Source organism: Aplysia californica, unplaced genomic scaffold, assembly GCF_000002075.1.
Source record: "Aplysia californica isolate F4 #8 unplaced genomic scaffold, AplCal3.0 scaffold00060, whole genome shotgun sequence".
In the NCBI taxonomy this organism is placed as follows: Eukaryota; Metazoa; Mollusca; class Gastropoda; order Aplysiida; family Aplysiidae; genus Aplysia; species Aplysia californica.
Genome location: NW_004797330.1, coordinates 421,344 through 439,646, shown reverse-complemented (window position 1 = coordinate 439,646; position 18,303 = coordinate 421,344). Strand labels below are relative to the sequence as shown.

At 39.1% G+C, this 18,303-nt stretch overlaps 1 protein-coding gene across 4 annotated transcripts in view; it reads right to left on the bottom strand.

Moving 5' to 3' along the window:
* LOC101850235 (SNF-related serine/threonine-protein kinase) overlaps window positions 1-17,756 on the bottom strand; it is a 28,558-nt gene extending 10,802 nt beyond the window's left edge. The window contains exons 1-6 of one of the 4 annotated variants that reach the window (XM_005093223.3): window positions 16,991-17,756; window positions 10,165-10,306; window positions 8,240-8,455; window positions 7,746-7,934; window positions 3,391-3,930; window positions 390-464 (exon numbers count right to left, since the gene is read on the bottom strand). In XM_005093223.3, coding sequence (XP_005093280.1) covers window positions 390-464; window positions 3,391-3,930; window positions 7,746-7,934; window positions 8,240-8,455; window positions 10,165-10,306; window positions 16,991-17,582 — 1,754 coding nt within the window. In that variant the 5' untranslated portion in view covers window positions 17,583-17,756. The remainder of the gene's footprint in view (window positions 1-389; window positions 465-3,390; window positions 3,931-7,745; window positions 7,935-8,239; window positions 8,456-10,164; window positions 10,307-16,990) is intronic. The other 3 variants (XM_005093224.3, XM_005093225.3, XM_005093226.3) reach the window with 3 other exon arrangements.
* Window positions 17,757-18,303: the final 547 nt, after the last annotated feature.

The following is an 18,303-nucleotide window of genomic DNA, read 5'->3' as shown; positions in this document are numbered from 1 at the left end:
CTTCTCACACCACATAATTAAAGTCTGGGGCATAAATTTCAAAGTAAAAGCCCAATATTGCATCAGTTAATCAACAATTCATTAAAATAACCTCACAGCACATCAGTCTACACTAAAGCCACACAAGTGATATTCAGAGCTTGCAGAGTACACAAAATATATTTTTTCTTCATGTTCAACCCATCCAATATAAAACCTGGGAAGGCTTATGTCTCAAGCGATGTGTACAACATAGCGAAAGCGGACCCAGCGCTGGGAAAGGCTGTGGGAGGGTGAGAGTGCGGTATGTGTGGGAGGGAACCAGCCAAGCCCACTCACATTCAGTGAGGCAACCACTTCCAGTGAGGGGAGCTGATCTCCCCTGGGCAACTCTTAAGACAACTATTTACCGGTGAAAATGACCAACATCCGAAAAGCCTAGCGAGGTTGGTGAGTTAGGACTGAGGGCAACTCGTTGCTTGGATCTGGGAGGGGAGATAATACAGGAGACAGGTCGTGAAGGGGTGGCATAGAAATAATCTATCCAAACAATCATCTCGTACGGTGGACAAAATGAGCCACCAAACCAAGTCTTAGCATTTTCCAAGAGTATTAACTATTATCATCTTGTTCATAGTAAATACAGATTGACATTGACAGCGATTAGGAAGAAGTTATTTAATATTCACACATGAGGGTGGATACAAAACACACAAGAAAGGCAGATCCAGCAAGCTCACTTCTTAATAAGAGACACAGGCATGACTAAAAGGCAGGAAAGAAAACAGAACATCGGTCAATACACTATTTAATACAACATTTATGAAGGAAAACAACCTCAAATGAAACAAACAGTTAAAAACTTTCAACTGATATTATATGATGCCAAATAAAATAAAATAAGACAGTGTGACATTACAGTGCAAGCCTAACGAAACCTATCAAAACAGCAGAACTACGCCTGGGCTAAGGACACAATACTTTATTGTAATTGTGCTCAGACTGCTTGCCACCACGAACCACAGTGAGCAGAAAGCAATTGTAGCAGGTAAACACATGTGTGCTCTCACATCACATCTCTGTGGGAGCGTAGCCAAACCAAGCTCTGCTCTTCCTGGACCTCTTATCTGAGGCACTGTGGGGTAAAAACTACCATCAGTTGTGGCTGTGGGCATTTACAAACCACAACCAAAACAAAACTGCTGCACAATGACTTTCTCCCATGCAATCCCTATACCATATCTTTTTCACAGTCGGTTTAAAAAATATACTGGTGAACAAAAACAACAGAAGTGAAAGATTGATTAACTTCAACATATCAAGTAGAAGGCCCCCAAAAAGGTACAAAAACTGTTAGTTCAATTTTATGTCCTTCTCACCTAAAAAATTATTTTTAAAAACAATTCAGAAATTTCTACATACTCCAGAACAAGTGTAATGCCCCATATCTTTACGAATAAAACAATCTTTATTCAGTACCACAGTTCTAAGTATTTTAAAAAATGTTAACACATCATACATCACAAAACTGACATCTTCACTTCCAGTTGTGCCACAGTGCAATTTTGCACATTCTCACAGAAGGGTGACAGCAACAACTAGAAGGCTTGGGCAGTTCTCTCCGACAAGCATATGATAAGCCTTCAAGGCACTAAGCTGTACATCCTCATTTGTTGTCACTCCCATGAAACAAGTGGTTCTTGTTAATTTCATCTAAACTTGCAGATCCTCAAGACCTCATCTTGCCGACAGACTTTTTAGCCTTCTCATAGCCATGTATCTATTTCTTATTTGCTGTCCTTGAGCTTAGAAGAACTTTTCGAAACTTTGGACGCGTTACTTTGTGTTGTATGCAAATGAATCGAGGATCTCTGCTCATTGCTGATGTCCAATCTACTGTTCTGCCTGTAGTGATCCACCAAACTGTGAAGTGACTCATGTACCTGCACTACCAGGGTGGACTCTCGCCTGCTTTGATTTCCCATGGAAGCACTCACTGAGGCTGATTCACTGGCACCCTCAGATATTGAAATGGATATGTCAGAGCCAATGACAGGGGACAGAGTTCTAGGGGATCTCCAACCGGGTAATAATTTGTCAGTTTGTGGGGGAAGACTCTGACTCTTTTCTTCCTTGCCACTAGGAGAGGGTGGATATGGCATATACTGAGCATACAGCTGTGATGATTTGTAACAAGCATTTTTAGAAATCTTCAATATAAAAATAACAAGTCAAAATTCCATTGAGTCAACACAGAAGTGGATTAAGCTGTCCGTAAAAAGACAATGACAGCAAAAAAGAACACAGAGAGCAGACCAAAATTGAGTATTAAAGGAGAATAGAACAACAATAAAAGATAAATTAAAAAATGACAGAATAATAAAGCAATTATGAACTTCGAAAATGACCATTCCAAAATTACATCAAGCAGGGAAAAAAAGAAAAGAAAAGAAATCAGCCACTGACTCCAAATTATGACGACAGCAAAGAAATGCTATTGCATAAATTAAGGTTTGCATTCTCCATGATGAGAAACACAAACATTATGAGACATGGGACCAAACCTAAGGATTTCTAGTCCTTGCTCAAGCCAAGGACTCCTTCCAACTGTTTATGGGTCAAATGACCTGTGCAAGCAGCACAGATGCCACCTGTTTGCTGAGGAAAGAAAAAGCCAAGGCAGGACTTTTGTGCAATGTCTGACGAAAAACCCCAATTAAATACGTTACAAAAATGTACAACCCCTGCCCTCTAAAAATAAAAATAGATATATATTTCATTCCTTTCCCTTTTTGTTCAGAAAACTTCATATATCTTGTTCTTCCAAATGCATGCTTTAACTTGTAGGCCCTACATCCACTGCACAAAGCCAATCCTATGATGAAAGAGAAAAAAGCAACACCCAAACGCCACATATGACAAAAAATTATAATATTCTCTGAAACTTGAGAAAACCAAAAAAGCGTTACTGCGCGCATAGCGATACTGACGGATCCACAATACTGGCAGCATTCATATGTATGTCCACAACACCTATTCAAATCATGCCGGAGTAAGAAAGCCAACACTTCAAACGACTGGGAAGTAAAATCAGTGCAAACTCAGGAAAAGTACCACCATACTCTGAAACAAGAAGTACAAACTCAAAAAGTGTAGGACAGAGAATTATTCACAAGGGCAAAAGTTCCACCCACTCAGCACACAACTTTAAGGCAGGACAGATCCCACATTGTATAGCAAAGCAGGCAGCATGCCCTAAACTGAAACACAAGGAGGTCATCCAAGTACCAAAAGAAAAAAAGAAAAGTAAAAAAAAAAAACCAAAGGTAGAAAAATATCTCTGCGTGAACTAAAGTGAAGTGCTCAATGCATTGGGTAGGGATTGGTGAGGGGGGGTGGAAAAACGCCTACTTTCTGTCGCGTCCCCCCATCCAAGGGAAGAGTCTCTGGTGGGGCTGTGGGGGTGGCAACGCGCCGGATTCCTGTGCTGCTTTGCGCTCAAAGAACGAGCTCAATATGGCTATTTTGGAGAAAGACGGTGCCGATGACTTCTTTTTGGCCACCACAGCCTTGACCCCTTCGTGCGTGGTGAGGGGTGCCGACCGAACACGCTGCTGAGGTTTGCCCTTTTCGTCCATCTTGGGTATGAGAGGGCCACTCGGAGCAGAGGCCGGGGCAGAGGCTGGGCTGGGCAGCCCCAGGTTGGCCGACATGGTCATGCGGTGCTGAGAGGGACCTTCCAGCTTCTTCCGGTGGTTGGTGCGTCTGTCAAGGGTCATGCTGGTGGTGAGGCTTTTGACAAAGTCAGGCCCCCCAGGACTGACAGCAGCCGAGCCCACGCCCCGAGCGCCAGGCTCCTCCACTATAGGCGGAGTAATCACCAGGGTAGGGGGGATACCACCACATTTATGCACTGGGGCAGTTTTGGTCTTCTTCATTTCCTTTTGCTTGCTAGAGAAAAGGAAATTACAGTTCAATAAAGAAACATACAAGTCTGACATCAAGAATAACAACAATGAGGTAAAGTGCGAACCTGTGAAATAAAGAGAAACTCAAAAAACAGCTAGAGCAAGCCTCAGTTGTCATTTTCATTGTTGGCTGGATTCGGAGGATGGGATTAACCCTAACCAAGGCTACTTTTGTTTTAAGATGTTCTGTTAAAAACAAATTTTAACTATTTTTATTACCCCTCTGTACTATTGTCCGCAGGTTCCAGCCACCTACTTTTACATTGCAGTTCACCTTTTGATAGTGATAAGACCCACAAAAAACTGTTAAATCTGAAAGTTTGTAACGGTTACCTCCCCCCCTCCAATCCCAAAAGTTCTTTTTAAATTCAACAGGGATTTTTAAAAACTAAGGCTTGCAAAAAAGAAAAATAATCATGAAAATACAAAAATAGGTTGAACGGCAGGAGGCTGTCATTTACAACAGCAACTTTTCTTGTTTTCCTTCAATCTTCCACGAAAATATGGGCCTCACTGACAATTAAATAAAGACCTGTAGGAAGTCCTTTCAAGTCCTTTCAAAATCACTGTCATTTTTTTTTCAACACCAAACCCTATGGATTTCTTTTTTAAAGACAAAGGTGAATAGGATCTCTTGGTGACCTAGGCTAGAAATTCTCCAGAATCTATATATTGACTAATTTCAAAGGAAAGCAAACAACAAAATGTCCTTCCCTTATCTGAGTTCTAAGCAAAATCCAAAATGACTTTCATACATCATGGCTAGATTTTCATTTCAACATATTTGCTATACTAACTGCAAGTAAACAGGTGCAAGGAGGCTGATGAAAATACAGTGGAGTCCACTTGGAAAGAGCTCACATGAACCAGAATTCTGTGACTTTTGAGGCCTTATAAGACCTTTTAAACTGGTGCATTTTGCATCTATAGGCGGTTTTTATAAACGCCAATTTCGTTTTCGAAAATAAGTTACTTCTTTGTGGATTTTCATCAAACAAATTCCTTTTGAATGAATTTTATCTGTTCCAAACTACAAGATTTTAGTATAAATTTAGTGCGAGATATTTAGAAAAAAAGTTGTCGTTTTTTTTTATCACCATGTACAAACAATTTGGAATCTGACCACAAATATCGCATCTTTAAACCTACTGTGCTCTTTGCAAGTTCCGTAGCAGCAGCTGAAGCTCAATAATCTTTTAACACAAAATGTTACTACTTCTAAAGGCAAAGCACTAAGCTGAGAGCAAAAATATTCAAGGAAAGACAGGCAAAACACAGATCTCATTTAAATCCTGATCCCAAACTTGTGAGAGACAGTCAAATCTGTGGCCAACAGCCCCACAGTGGCAAGTTCTTAGCTCATTGAAGTCGGCTCCACTGTATACTAACTTGGGGGAAATAAAAATAAAATAAGACCTACTGGTCTGTTTTCAACACAGATTCATGGGTGGTGCTACTGTTCCTCCATCAGAGACATGCTTCTTAAAAATACAGCGGGGCAAGAGCAATAACACAACATAAATGTTAACATTATAGTGGAATGTTCGGAAAAGCTGCATAATTGACGTCACTGAACTTACGATAATTTATAAAGCATATCAGACGACATGTCTCATAGAAAAAAATACATTATTTAAGTAACGCTGAAAGAGGGGAAAGTGTGTCAAGACGTAAAAAACCTTAAACTTAAATGTAAAGTCTCTTGAGTGGGAGGGAAGGGCTGGCCTTAAAGAAAAGGATCGGGTGAGTGAGAGAGAGAGCCCAAAGAAAGAAAGAGGAGAAGAGAAAAGCAGATACATTTATGGAAAGGTGAGTTTCAGCACAGTGTACTCGTGTATTAGTGTATGCACCTTCAGATACACACAAACACAAAAACACTTTTGTGCTGTGTTGGATGAGCTCTATATATGCTACCAGCATCCTAACACACAACCTGATAGGAAAAAAGAAAGGATCATGTGACGCTGATCATAGCATCAAACGAATCTCAAAAGAGGACTTCAATATATTGTAACGGCAGAACAGTCACAGAAAGACACTTGCACTCAAAGGATTGGTAACAAAATTTTAAAAAGAAGCCAGCAAAATATCAACTAAGGCAAATTGCGCCCTTCATACTGCCTATATATAAAAAAGATAAAGAAAACTGAAATTAATGAACCATAAACTTCAATAAAAACACAAACATTTACACCAAGACTGGGAAAGCAAAATTATAATATCTAAAACCTGCTATGAAAATCATTCCAGCATTTAAGATTCAATTCTGTCCATTCCAGTTAAACCTTTTCCTAACCATTCTGATGCTCTTGCCTTTCCTAGAGGTAAAGTCCAACTGAACCCAAAACATTATTTTAAAGAAAACTTTATTATATTTTCGTCTTAACTTTTTTATCATTCATACATTACATTTTGAAAAAAGATTTGTGCAAGAAATCTTGGGGACACTTACGCCCACACTAATCGTACAACTCCACAAACCTATTATAAAAAAAAGTACTTCGCACATAACCACATTTTATTCCACATAACAAACTAAAAACTTGTGACCATTCAATCTCATGCCAGTCAAAACGCATAACAAAGAAATGATTCAAGAAACAAGAACAAATCAGAATATTATGGAAATGAAATCAATCTGCAACAAACAAAAAATGAGACAAATCAAAAGAAAAAAATCCTAAGAATTCGGAAATCAAACAATATGCAAAAACTGAAGAACGATAAAAAGGCGGTGAATTCTTGCTTTCTCTAAAAAATTAACAAATAATAAAAAAAGGATCACTGTCTCCACATCCAATTTCATAAATGGTGGTTACAAGTATACCACATAATTATTTTGTAAGGATATCTAAGATCTTCAGCAAAATAATGAGAAAGACAAAATACTACACAACAAAATAGGAAAACAAACAAAATTTAAAAACCAACTGAGGATAAATTGTAAAGGACAAACACAAACATGAGTACATTACAGAAACTACAACATTCATTAAGTATGTTGGGAACTTTAAGAAACCAATGTTACTGGAAACAACAGAAGTTATCCTATTTCAAGGTAGGAAAACATTCAAGACAATAGCTTCATAATGAAAAATTCTGAATTATAATTAAGTGGCCGTTCTGTTCCTTCATAAACAACTTTTTAACAAAGACGGGATGGGGAAGTAGTAAAAAAATTATATGTTTCTGAAAGACAAAAGAAAGGAGGGAGCACAATTTTTTTTATCAGTCCTTATCTTGGAAAGAACAGGCTTACTATTCAAACAAAAATACCTAACAATTCGTATTGAGATATTTATTCACGTTTTATTAAGTAAATTGTCATCTTTCATGAATTCAAGACTTTTTCAGCCATTTTTTGGATAAAACGTTGAAACTTTTATATGCAGTCCTTCAAGACTCGTACACACACACTGTGGAAGTTGACTCTTTTTCACTAAGCCTAACATCTGTACCTAATTTTACAAAATACAGACAATAAATATGTCCAGTTGCATCCCATTTAATACATATAGGGCCTCAAATGACGAATGTAGATGCACAGTATTAAGTTCAGATAAAATAAAGTTAGCATCGATTAAGAACTTGGAAAAAAACAAAGATAAGACAAAAGTTAAAGACAAAACGCAACAATGAATAAACAGGAGAGGTGATATCAAAAGATAAGACATATGTATACAGGGAAGGTGAAGAACCTTTATAGTATCTGAAACACAGAACAGACAAGAGTTAGACAACAGGCACGGAGCTGGTGAAAAAAAATAATTTTCTTTCGACTTAACCAGTACGACATACCGTGGTGACAGCATAAGTGGCTCCAAGTGGGGCTTCCCAGCAGCGATGTTAGTGGAAGGTGCTGACTGTTTACGCAGGTTGTTGGCTGAGCTAGCAGCTACCTCCTGTTGTTGCAATTTGCGCAGCCTCCGCTCCACCAGCAAGTAATATGTGGCAGCAATGTGGTCGTATGCATCACGTTCAAGAGATCTGCAAGCCACAGTTGTAAAAAGGTTTTTAACAAAGTTCCTTGAAAAACAAGGTTAGAAACTTTAACTTTGGGTTTTGTTAAAGACTGATACACATGACTTCATGAACTTTTAACATTTTTAAATGAGTACAAAGCAAATAGCATTACTGTTGCTTACATAAATTTTCATGAACCTGAATTTGATCCTGCTTTTTTTAACATAGGCCTTAAACCAAAACCTAATTGCCTGCAACACAATGTGGTCATACAATTCTTGTCTTATGTAATATAAAAAGAGAAGCAATTCATTAAACATTGTACTCACTGAAATATCTCGTCTCTGGAACAAATCTTTCCCTCAACCATCTTCTGTACTACATAGTTGTGATCCTCCTCAGACACATGCTCTCTTGAAAGCAGAGGCAAACTGATCCTGAGTCCACTGTCCGGACTGTCAACATCCCCGAGCCAGGGGTCTTGTTCAATGTCCTGAAGGTTAATCCGCTGAGACGGCTCCCTTACTAGCATTCTTGTGATCAAACTGTGAAAGAAACTCAAATATGTTTTTAACGTCTTCCCCACTGGAAGAAATATAAAATTACAAAGCTAACAGCCATCCAAAGGCGGGGTGACATAACTGCACATTTCATGATTTCAAGAAAAATGGAAAAAAACTTTGGACCCTAAACCTGTAACGGATTTTGCTTCTAAACATAGTTGAAACTATTAATTTGGATGTAGATACACCATCCCACCTTTTAAACAAAAAGGAAATGGGCAAAATTTGGGTAACAAAATAAAACAAAAAAAACTTGAGTTTGTGTAAGATACATCGCTCCCTCTGCATTGGGACAGCAGGAAAGTGAAGAGGCATCTACATCTCAAAAAAAATCTGTACACATGTGTCACAACAGGCGCGCGTCAATTTTTGGACATGTGGAGTTATTGGTATCGTCTGAAAGCTTATTCATTTGCTTTGCTTTCTATGAAAAAAATACCCATCTATATTGAATAGAAGTGGGGGTATTTGTGATTGAAGGAGGTGGGGGTGGCCTGGTTTCAGAGATAAAATTGGTGTGAAAATGGCTGTCAAAGTTTGGTTACTTCTATAGCTTGAGACTTGAGAGTCCTTGAAAACTGAAAATTTACAGATTTTGTGCCATTAATCAACGTTTTTCCATAGAATTCACACAAAAATGTGTTTTACGACATACAATGAGATGAATCAAAATACAAAAATTCAATAAAAATTGCCAAACTGGAGGAAAAAGGTCAGTTTCTTCGATTTCATTATTTCAACGAGTGCCTGATTTCACCACAATGCCTCACATATGGAATTATCCAATACTAAATGCCCCATAGCTGTAACTTAAGACTACAATCTTCTCTGTTCATCTCAGGGTTTATAGTATAGTTTACTTATAAATCATAAATATATTTGTTTCATATTCAGGCATGGAACTGTCTAAGAAAAAACAGCAGTTCCCTGTTGCAGTGCAGGCACAGATATGAGCATGACATTGATGAAGAACATACTAATGTTCCCCCTTTGGAATGGCCTAAAGACACTTCAGTCACTAGCACCGCCTTGGGAATGGGTGGGGGGGGACATAGAGAATTCATGGAATTCAATAGGCCTAGTTCTAGGCACTGTGATACTAATGCTAGAAACTCTCCAACAAATAATTATCTGTGCTACAAAGACTAAAAATCGACCATTCTCTGGTGATTAATTATATCATCATAATGCTGAAAAAAAAAATGTTAATTCAATACAATTTGTTGAACAGCGGCCAATAACCCACCATGTGTTACAGATGGCTATGTGAATCATCAGTGAGAAACTTATAACCACATATGCTTTTAAATTATAAGGATTATGATGTTTAAATAATACTAACTGCAAAAATAAAGAAAAATTGTAAATTATTATTTTATCAAAACTTACTACTCTTCTGTGAGCTTGGCTTTAAATATTTAATTAACTTACATAGACATAAATAATACCCCTAACCAAAACACAAAAGCCACAACTCCCCCCACCCCCCACCCCAACCTTGTGAAGAGAAAAGGAATAAAAAAAGAACTTAACTTACAACTTTCTGCTGTTTACAGAATTGACCACCCAGATCTCTTTTTATGGATTAAAATAACAATCTTTCTAAATAATGCTACATTATAATATAAACTGCATAAAACTCTTTAGCCCTTTAAAAATGAAGTGTAAAGTCATCAAAGTAAAACACATACCTGCGACATTGAGCCGATACTTGCGGAGGTATCTGATATTTACAGTCCATAATCATGGTCAACGTTTCACTATCATTAGCTTCCTGGAAAGGAGCACGACCAGCAACCAACATAAAGAGGATAACACCCAGGCTCCACACATCTGAAAGAAAGCAAGGTGAACCATAAAAAACAACGGTTTACAATCATTGAAACCTAAGCATATGTGGATCTGAAAATTCCCTATCGTTTGAGTTTGAACATGTAAAACAGGTCTTAGACTTCATGTCCAAATCATGATATCAATTCATAAGTAATTTACAATTCACAAGTAACAGATTTGTACCAAAATATTTCTTCAAATTACAAATATCTTACCTGACACACCTTAATTTATTATATTCTCCAACCTGACACGCCTTAATTTATCATATTCTCAAATGAATATCAGATTCAATGTCAAAACTAAAACATTCAATCAAAAAACGTTTAAATTACCACCTTCATAATAAACAGTGATAAAATGCCATCAACCCTGCAGAGCGCATTCCCCCATCGACAGTGTAGAGCAGCGCAGAGCGCATTCCCAGAATCAAAGGAGAGAATTTTTACACTTGCCAAATACAGCATTGAGTATCAGTCCCTTTTTTCTGTAAATCCAACATGTGTCCAACTCTCTTCAGAGATAACGTTTGCCATTTATTACCACTTGAAATTGACAAAAGTAAAAGAATGAATCTGAACCTGGCCAAATAGCGAGTCCCCTTCTCTGTTAATCTACAACACAATTAATTAATCAAAAAGTACAGTCAAACCTGCCATTATAATGGAAACTTCTCCAAGAGGGAAAGCTGTCACGACAGTTCATCTCCCCACTCCCCCTTTGATAAATTATTATATTATCATATGATCTATACTTTAGGACAACAAAACCCAAAAATGGACACAGAGAATTCCTTCCCTTAGGACTAAGGAAGGTTTTGACTTATTGAATATGGGAAAAGAATGCTTTGCCCGTTCAACCCTGATTTGAAATAAAACGTCCCAACTTCCATTCCACCGGCTCCCATTCCCAGTTCTATGTAAAACCAAGCCACCAGGCGATTGGGGGGTGGGGGGGGGGGGAGTTGCAGTTTGGGGGGTAGCTATAAACTGTTATTCCAACCATGTGAGCCCTGAGAGGGCAAATGGTCAGGATAGTACAGCTGTGATCACAAGGCTGTTTACGTTCAAATTTATAAATTAGTTCACTGGCATGAGAAATATGAAATTTCACCACTGCTTGCTGCCTTGATCATACAGCCAGCCAAGAAAAAAGCTGCCCAAATCATTTTTCAAAGGCAGGGGAGGGGTGGCATTAGTTGATTGTATTGCACTGACGAGTACAGCTAAGGGTGGAAACAAAGTTGTTTGACAATCGTGTCTGCTTGTAACTAGTCAAACAATGGTTTAAAATGAGACGTAAGAACCGGGGGCTGTGGATTAGTAAGATTGATAGACATGCCATTATCACTATCAGAGCCCCCCCCTGCCCCCTGACCCTCTGGACCCCCCTGCCTATAAATTCCCTTGTCCAAGACAGTGAATGCATGTCTATGACGAAGTATTTTTTTACGGCTTCCTTGACATTCCGTCTTGCATAGGTTTCACTGTACTGATATGGTAATGGTATCGGGACATATTTTTACTTTTACACTAAACTACATATACATACAACTTTAAAAAATCATAATTATACAATACAGTACACAGGCCTAGGCCTACTTTCTTCCAAACTGAAGCATTATTTTTAACTCCCCCCCCCCCCCTTTTACTTTTATTAAAAACCGCTCTTTGGATGCATACACAGGATCACTAAATTAAAAATAACTTACAGTACAGTAATCTTGCCACCAACCAAATTGCTCATTTTGAGCTGTGACACACCCTGCCCCCACATTTCAGTGTACTTGCTATATATACTAGAATTCATCCCACAGCAGTCTAGATGTCTCCACATGAGTCCCAAAAACTACTCATTCCTGTCTCTTGAATCGTGTTTCTTAGGCGATCATTTAGCTGTGGTGTTGAGGAAAATTTGTGACATATATATGTACATACTCCGAGAAATGAGCGAGTTAATTGTCTCAAAACTCATTAAAGAACGTCCCACATTTTGGGGGGTTTTATATAAAAGTGTACCAAAAATTATTTGATTAAAAAATGTGTAACTTTTTTGTTTATTGATGGATTTCAAAAATTCAAAAAGTCCCATGCTCTGTGAGGATACAACAACAAAATGCACCTATTTGCAAACACTTTCTTTGACAAAAAAAGATTTTTTGTGGTCATTGCTACCATACATGTCTCATTCAAAACAGGCCAAGTTGGTAGCTCTAGATGTTCATTCAATGAAATTATAGAGCAAATTGACCCCCTTAGACATGAGGAGATCGAAAGGATAGTCAGGAAACAAGACTTCCATTTTTCTTATACAAAATCTTTAAAATGAGCTTGATTTTATATGAAATGATACTACCTGATAAAAAATAAGCTTTTATTTGATAATTTTTAATACCATTGTGCAGGCACAAAGAACAATTTGAGGGCAAAACATTCGGAAATTGACCTATATTATCCTCTTTGGAACCAGGTCATTCATAAACAACAAGAGCGTCTAGAAAGGTTATTATTCGAATGGGTGTAACTACTCGTAACGTCTTATCAGATTATGTGCTTGTAACACTTTATAGAAAGCTAAGAAAGATAGAGCATTATTTTTCGTCGATTAACACACTTCCACGGTATTCACTGCAAAAACATGTTTCCCGACGCCCGCACTGTACACCAACAGTACACACTGAGTGACCCCGGCGGCCTGCCCGGAACGTCCAACGTAATCGGTTGCTGATAAGATTCGCATCTCAGCACAGACGCAGGACAAGAGTTAAAAGCTATCAAGACAAGCTCAAAAAGAAAAGGCAGCTGCAGCAGAGGAAGGATTTTTGTAACAGGCGACCACCCCAACAAACACAATTTATAAAGAAGAGACCTAACCCTAACCCAACCCCTACCCTAATCTACTGTGTTTCATAGAGGTTGCTTGTTACAGAATTCCTCACGTAGCAGAAATGAAGTCATAATGGTGATGTTATCATTAGACTTCAGGGCCATAGAAACTCGCGAATCATGTCTCATGCTCCACGTCTAAACGAATGAGTGGAAAAATGAACTCAAGTAATCTTACTAAACTTACTTGCGATGGGCCACAGACCTCCACTCACCCTTCACACTTCACAGATCAAGGCGTGAGCCTGGAAGTGAACATGTTCACTTTTCTGGAGTCGTGGGCAAACTATTTTATCAGTAGAGCTAGACGTGGGCCAGATGCCGTTGCCAACAATGTGCAATTTTAATTTTCTCGTCAGGATGGACAATAACAAAGAAATCAAGTTAGTCCAAGCAAGGCCTCTACTCTGAGACCCACATGATCCTGACTACAAAGACAAAGATCAAAGGGCACAAGTTTGGGAAAACCTTTCCAAGATGCTGACTACTGTAAAAGAGCTCTTCATCAGGATTGTCCACGATATGCTGGAATGTCTATGCTGGAATGTCCAGTGAAGTTATCCTCTGGATTCTCTGAGCAAAAAATGCTTGAGGCACCATATTGCTCCGTCTCTTTCGCTTCCTTCTTCTGAGCAACAACAAAATCAGCAAATCTTCTTGGTCAAGTGATTCCATCTTGAATGCATCACACCACACAGACTGGGGTAAATTTTTACTTTCACTTCCGCACACAGATGCATTGTTCCAAGGGTAAAACTGCAGTATGGTTTGCTGCAGATCACAATAAATTGCCACTAAAACTTTCTCAAATCAATTTTTTTTAAATTTAAAAAAATCTAACTAAAATATCAAATTATGGGTTAAAACAAGGGGGTGTGCGCCCTTGTGACCCCCCAAATTTTCTTTCACCCCAGTGGGGCAGGCCCACCTGGACCCCCCCCCCCCTCCCCTCTCCATTGGTCCAAAGCACGTCTATCTCGATTAAGAACAATCAAATATAAAACTATTAATTTGCGACGGAAATGAAGTTGATATTCTCGTGTTCAGCACACCAGTATTTAGTCTAGTAGAATATGGACAACTGGTAGCTAAGTGTGAGACGGGAGGGAAAGTAAAAAAATACCCAGACTGGTGTGTGAGGCGTAAAGCATGAGCCCCTAGGGTCCAGTGGGCCGTGAGGCATCATCATCAGGCATGAGACGTTAGTGTCTATGGCCCGGAAGGAAGTGTTCCAGCTCAGCAAAATAAAACCAAACTAACCAGAATAGCGGCTTACCAGAATAGCTTTACCAGTACACAAAACGTAGATTCTATTTGTTGAGACGGGTCCATTAGTAGTAAAATAACACAACTATGATCTAGATTCTAGATGCATCGGAAGGACTTCTGTAATGAGCAGCCACCCCAAAAAACACAATAAAGCTTAAATGTGTCCCTGCCGGTCAGTATCAGTATGAAGGAAATTTCAACTGAGTAAACATTATTTTCAAATATCACCTTTTCCTTTGGCGTACAATTTAAAACAAGAATGAAGTATATGACCATATTTGACAAAAATACAGAACTTTTAATTGAGCAAGGTGAGGAATCACGAAAAGGAGAAAATGGCCTCCGAAGTTGAGCAACATGGTTCCATAGTAATGGGGCTAATGGGTGTCTTCTTAGAATTGATCTAGATCTATAGAGGCTTGACATAGTTGATTGGCAGGCGATTACAGTCGTTTCGTTTATTTTGATTTTAAATGAAGCAGAAGAAACTTTCAATTGATCAACAACAACAAATTTCATGGAAAGTTAACTTTTTGGTGCTTTTTCGGTAGTTCCCACCCTCCTTATTTGAGCCTGACCTACATCTAGAATCTAGATCTAGATCTATACGTTTGATTCGTGGCGAGCTAAGATATCAAACCTAACAACTGCAAAACATTAAATTGTGGTAAAATTCAGGGGGGCATGCCCCCCTGAAACCACCCTACTCTTGGGGCCTAAACCCGCGAATATAACAATTGCGGGGTGGGAACTACAGAAAAAGCGCCAACTTTTTGGCCTTTCGAGCCTCGTAGCTGATAGATCTAGGTATCTAGATCTAGATCTTATAGCACACTGCGTCTCATGCGTCTCATGACAGATATTGTGACCGGTGGAGACAGATTAGTATAGGCCACCTCTATTCTCACCCCTGGTGAGAATAGTGCAGGCGAGCCTTTTGGCTATTTTCACCGCGTTCACCGTTATAGCCTAGATCTAGGCCAACCAATTTTGCGTTCACCCTAAACCACAGAATTCTACTTCTACACTGTGATAACAGAAAAATTGTAGAATTCTGTGCCGTGAACAAACGTTCCATTACTACTGTTAGCCTACTAGAAGCGTACAATTTTGTCTGTGGGCAGTGGAGAGAGGGGGAGAGGGAGAGAGAGAGAGAGAGAGAGAGAGAGAGAGAGAGAGAGAGAGAGAGAGAGAGAGAGAGAGAGAGAGAGAGAGAGAGAAAGGAGTAGCGCGAGAACTTCCGGGCAAAACAAAATGGCGACCCGCGTAGTTCTGCTCGTTTCGAAAAGTTAACTGATTCCGTCCATTCGGCTGCTGACAGCGGCTCTGAGTTTTTCCGCTGCCTCCATTCGGCCGCTGTGAGCGGCTCAACGAAATCCGAAACAAAGGTGCACTTTTTAACATAGTTCCTACTTTTTAAGTTGTCGAAAGGAAGTAGAACTTGTAAACAAACCTGACCTCAATCTCTGAGCGCCAATATCGATCGAAACTCCGCGAAATTCTTGCAAAAATCGTTGTTTTGTTGTTGCGATGTAGGCTAGATCTAAGGCCTAAGGGTAAACAACACGGAGCCTGGTATAATAAAAAGGCTCTTCAAAGAAAGATATTCAACTAAATTTGTGAAATTCTTGCATAAATGTGTGCTAGGGTGATATCGCTACAATGTTGTGTTGATTCCTATGGATTATAAGGACTTGTAGAGCTGAGAAAATGCGGTAAGTCAATTTTTTTTTCTCATTCGTTTTTGTCAGAAGGAAATTGTAATACAAACAGATTATAGGTCATTGTTATTGATATAAACAGATTTTTCTACTTATTCCCATCAGTTTGGTATGACAATACACATTATTAGAGTGACTTAGAGACTTCACAGTAATGCGTTAAATAGATGCACCCCAGGTCTAAAACTGAGCAGGGAAAAATAACTCTGTCCAGAGCCTGAAAAAATCATGGACGGAATCAGTTAAATAGCCGTAGCATCTTTGTAGACGACCAAATTAATTTACTTTTGTGTTTTAACATCATTTTTTAACTTTGTTTTGGTCAATTTGATCGTCCACACCGATAGATAGTATTCAGAAAGAGAGAGAGAGAAGAGGGGAGGAGTAGATTCTAGATCTTGCGAGAACTTTCGGGCAAAACAAAATGGCGACCCCCGTAGTTCGGCTCGATACGAAAAGTGAAATAGCCATAGCATCTTTGTAGTCGATAAAATTAGCTTACTTTCGTGCTATAACGTTAATCTTTTCTTTGCCTTTATCATCCATTTGATCATCCACATAGATAGAAAGTATTCCGAAATTAGGAAAAGCAGGTCTTGTTTGACACCGGGTGAGAATAGCCTATGTGGCAAGTCTCACCCGGGGTGAGAGGTCGATCGTATTTCTATTCTCACCGCCACTTCCTTAGTCTTAGTTTATTAGACTAGAAGAGACCAAACGGTACTAACCCTCACCCAAACCCAAACCCTTAGATCTAGTGGTCGCTCGTTACGAAAGTCCTCCCTATGCATCAATCAGAAAAAACTTACCAACTGCCGGTGGGTCATAAGAATCACCAAGGAGAATTTCTGGAGCTGAGTATGCAAGGGATCCACAAGATGTCTCCAGTTTTTTCCCAGGTGCAAAAACATTGCTAAATCCAAAATCTGTCAACTTGACAATGCCAAGCTTATTGAAAAACACAACGTTTTCTGGTTTAAGGTCTCTGTGAACAACATGAAGTCTGTGACAATAAGTTATTGCCTCGACAATCTGTTGAAAATACTTCTTAGCAACAGCCTCATCCAGACCATCGTCGTGTTTCATGATGTAGTCATACATATCACCGTCACCAAGCTCCAAGATGAGGTACAATTTGGTCTGTGTGTCAATGACCTCATACAGACGTACTACATTTGGATGCTGAACTAGTTTCATGCATCTCACTTCTTGAAACAAGTGGGATCTAGAGATATCATCTAGTTTTTGCTTATCTATAACTTTCACAGCTACTTTCTCTCCGGTGAAGACATGTCTTGCCAATTTCACCACTGCAAAATGACCCTGTCCTATCGTCTCCTCCAAATCGTATAATCCTGCTATTTTACCATCATAGCCACCTTTAGATCTTTTCCCCGCCATTTGTCACTGACAAGAGAAGACTTCAAAAAGTCTTACCGTTCACAATATCATGTTCAAAGGGATGCAATGAAATTTGCAACACTAGCAATATAAAAAATTCGTATCCATCGTAATGAGATAATGCTGGCTGCCATTACAAACAAAACGCGCACCTTCATTGCGCATGACGCTTGGTCACATGACACATTTCCTGATAATTTTTCTCTTCTTTCATTTTCATCCATGATTGCTTTCATTTCATCTTTTACGAGGCCTTTATATTATTCGTGTTGATTGGGAAAGCGCTAAAGTTAAGAGATACCTTGAAATGGTAAATAGGCCTAATATGATTTGCATCCAATGATCTGAATCACCTCTACATGTGTGCCCTGAAAGCTTTCAGAATGCTGGGCTAATTCAACTCCACGTGAAAGTGATTTGAGTGATTTCAACGAAATGGGAATAGAGGGAAAGCATGCAGGCTTAGGCCTAGGCTATTAGCCTAGAAAAATCTACAAGATAAAATCACTTAGGAGTAGCCAATTGGCCCTAGGGCTAGGCCAGGCTTTCTCAGAAGGCCTTGACCAGTGAACATATGAGAAATACCGCATCAGCTTAGGCCCGAACCGCAGAACAATTATAATAATATATTGTATTTTGCATAGAAGTCTTAGGCCTACCTTTACCGTAGCTTCCAGCTAAATGTTAGCTGGTCTCCAAAACAATTGCTTGCTCCCACCAG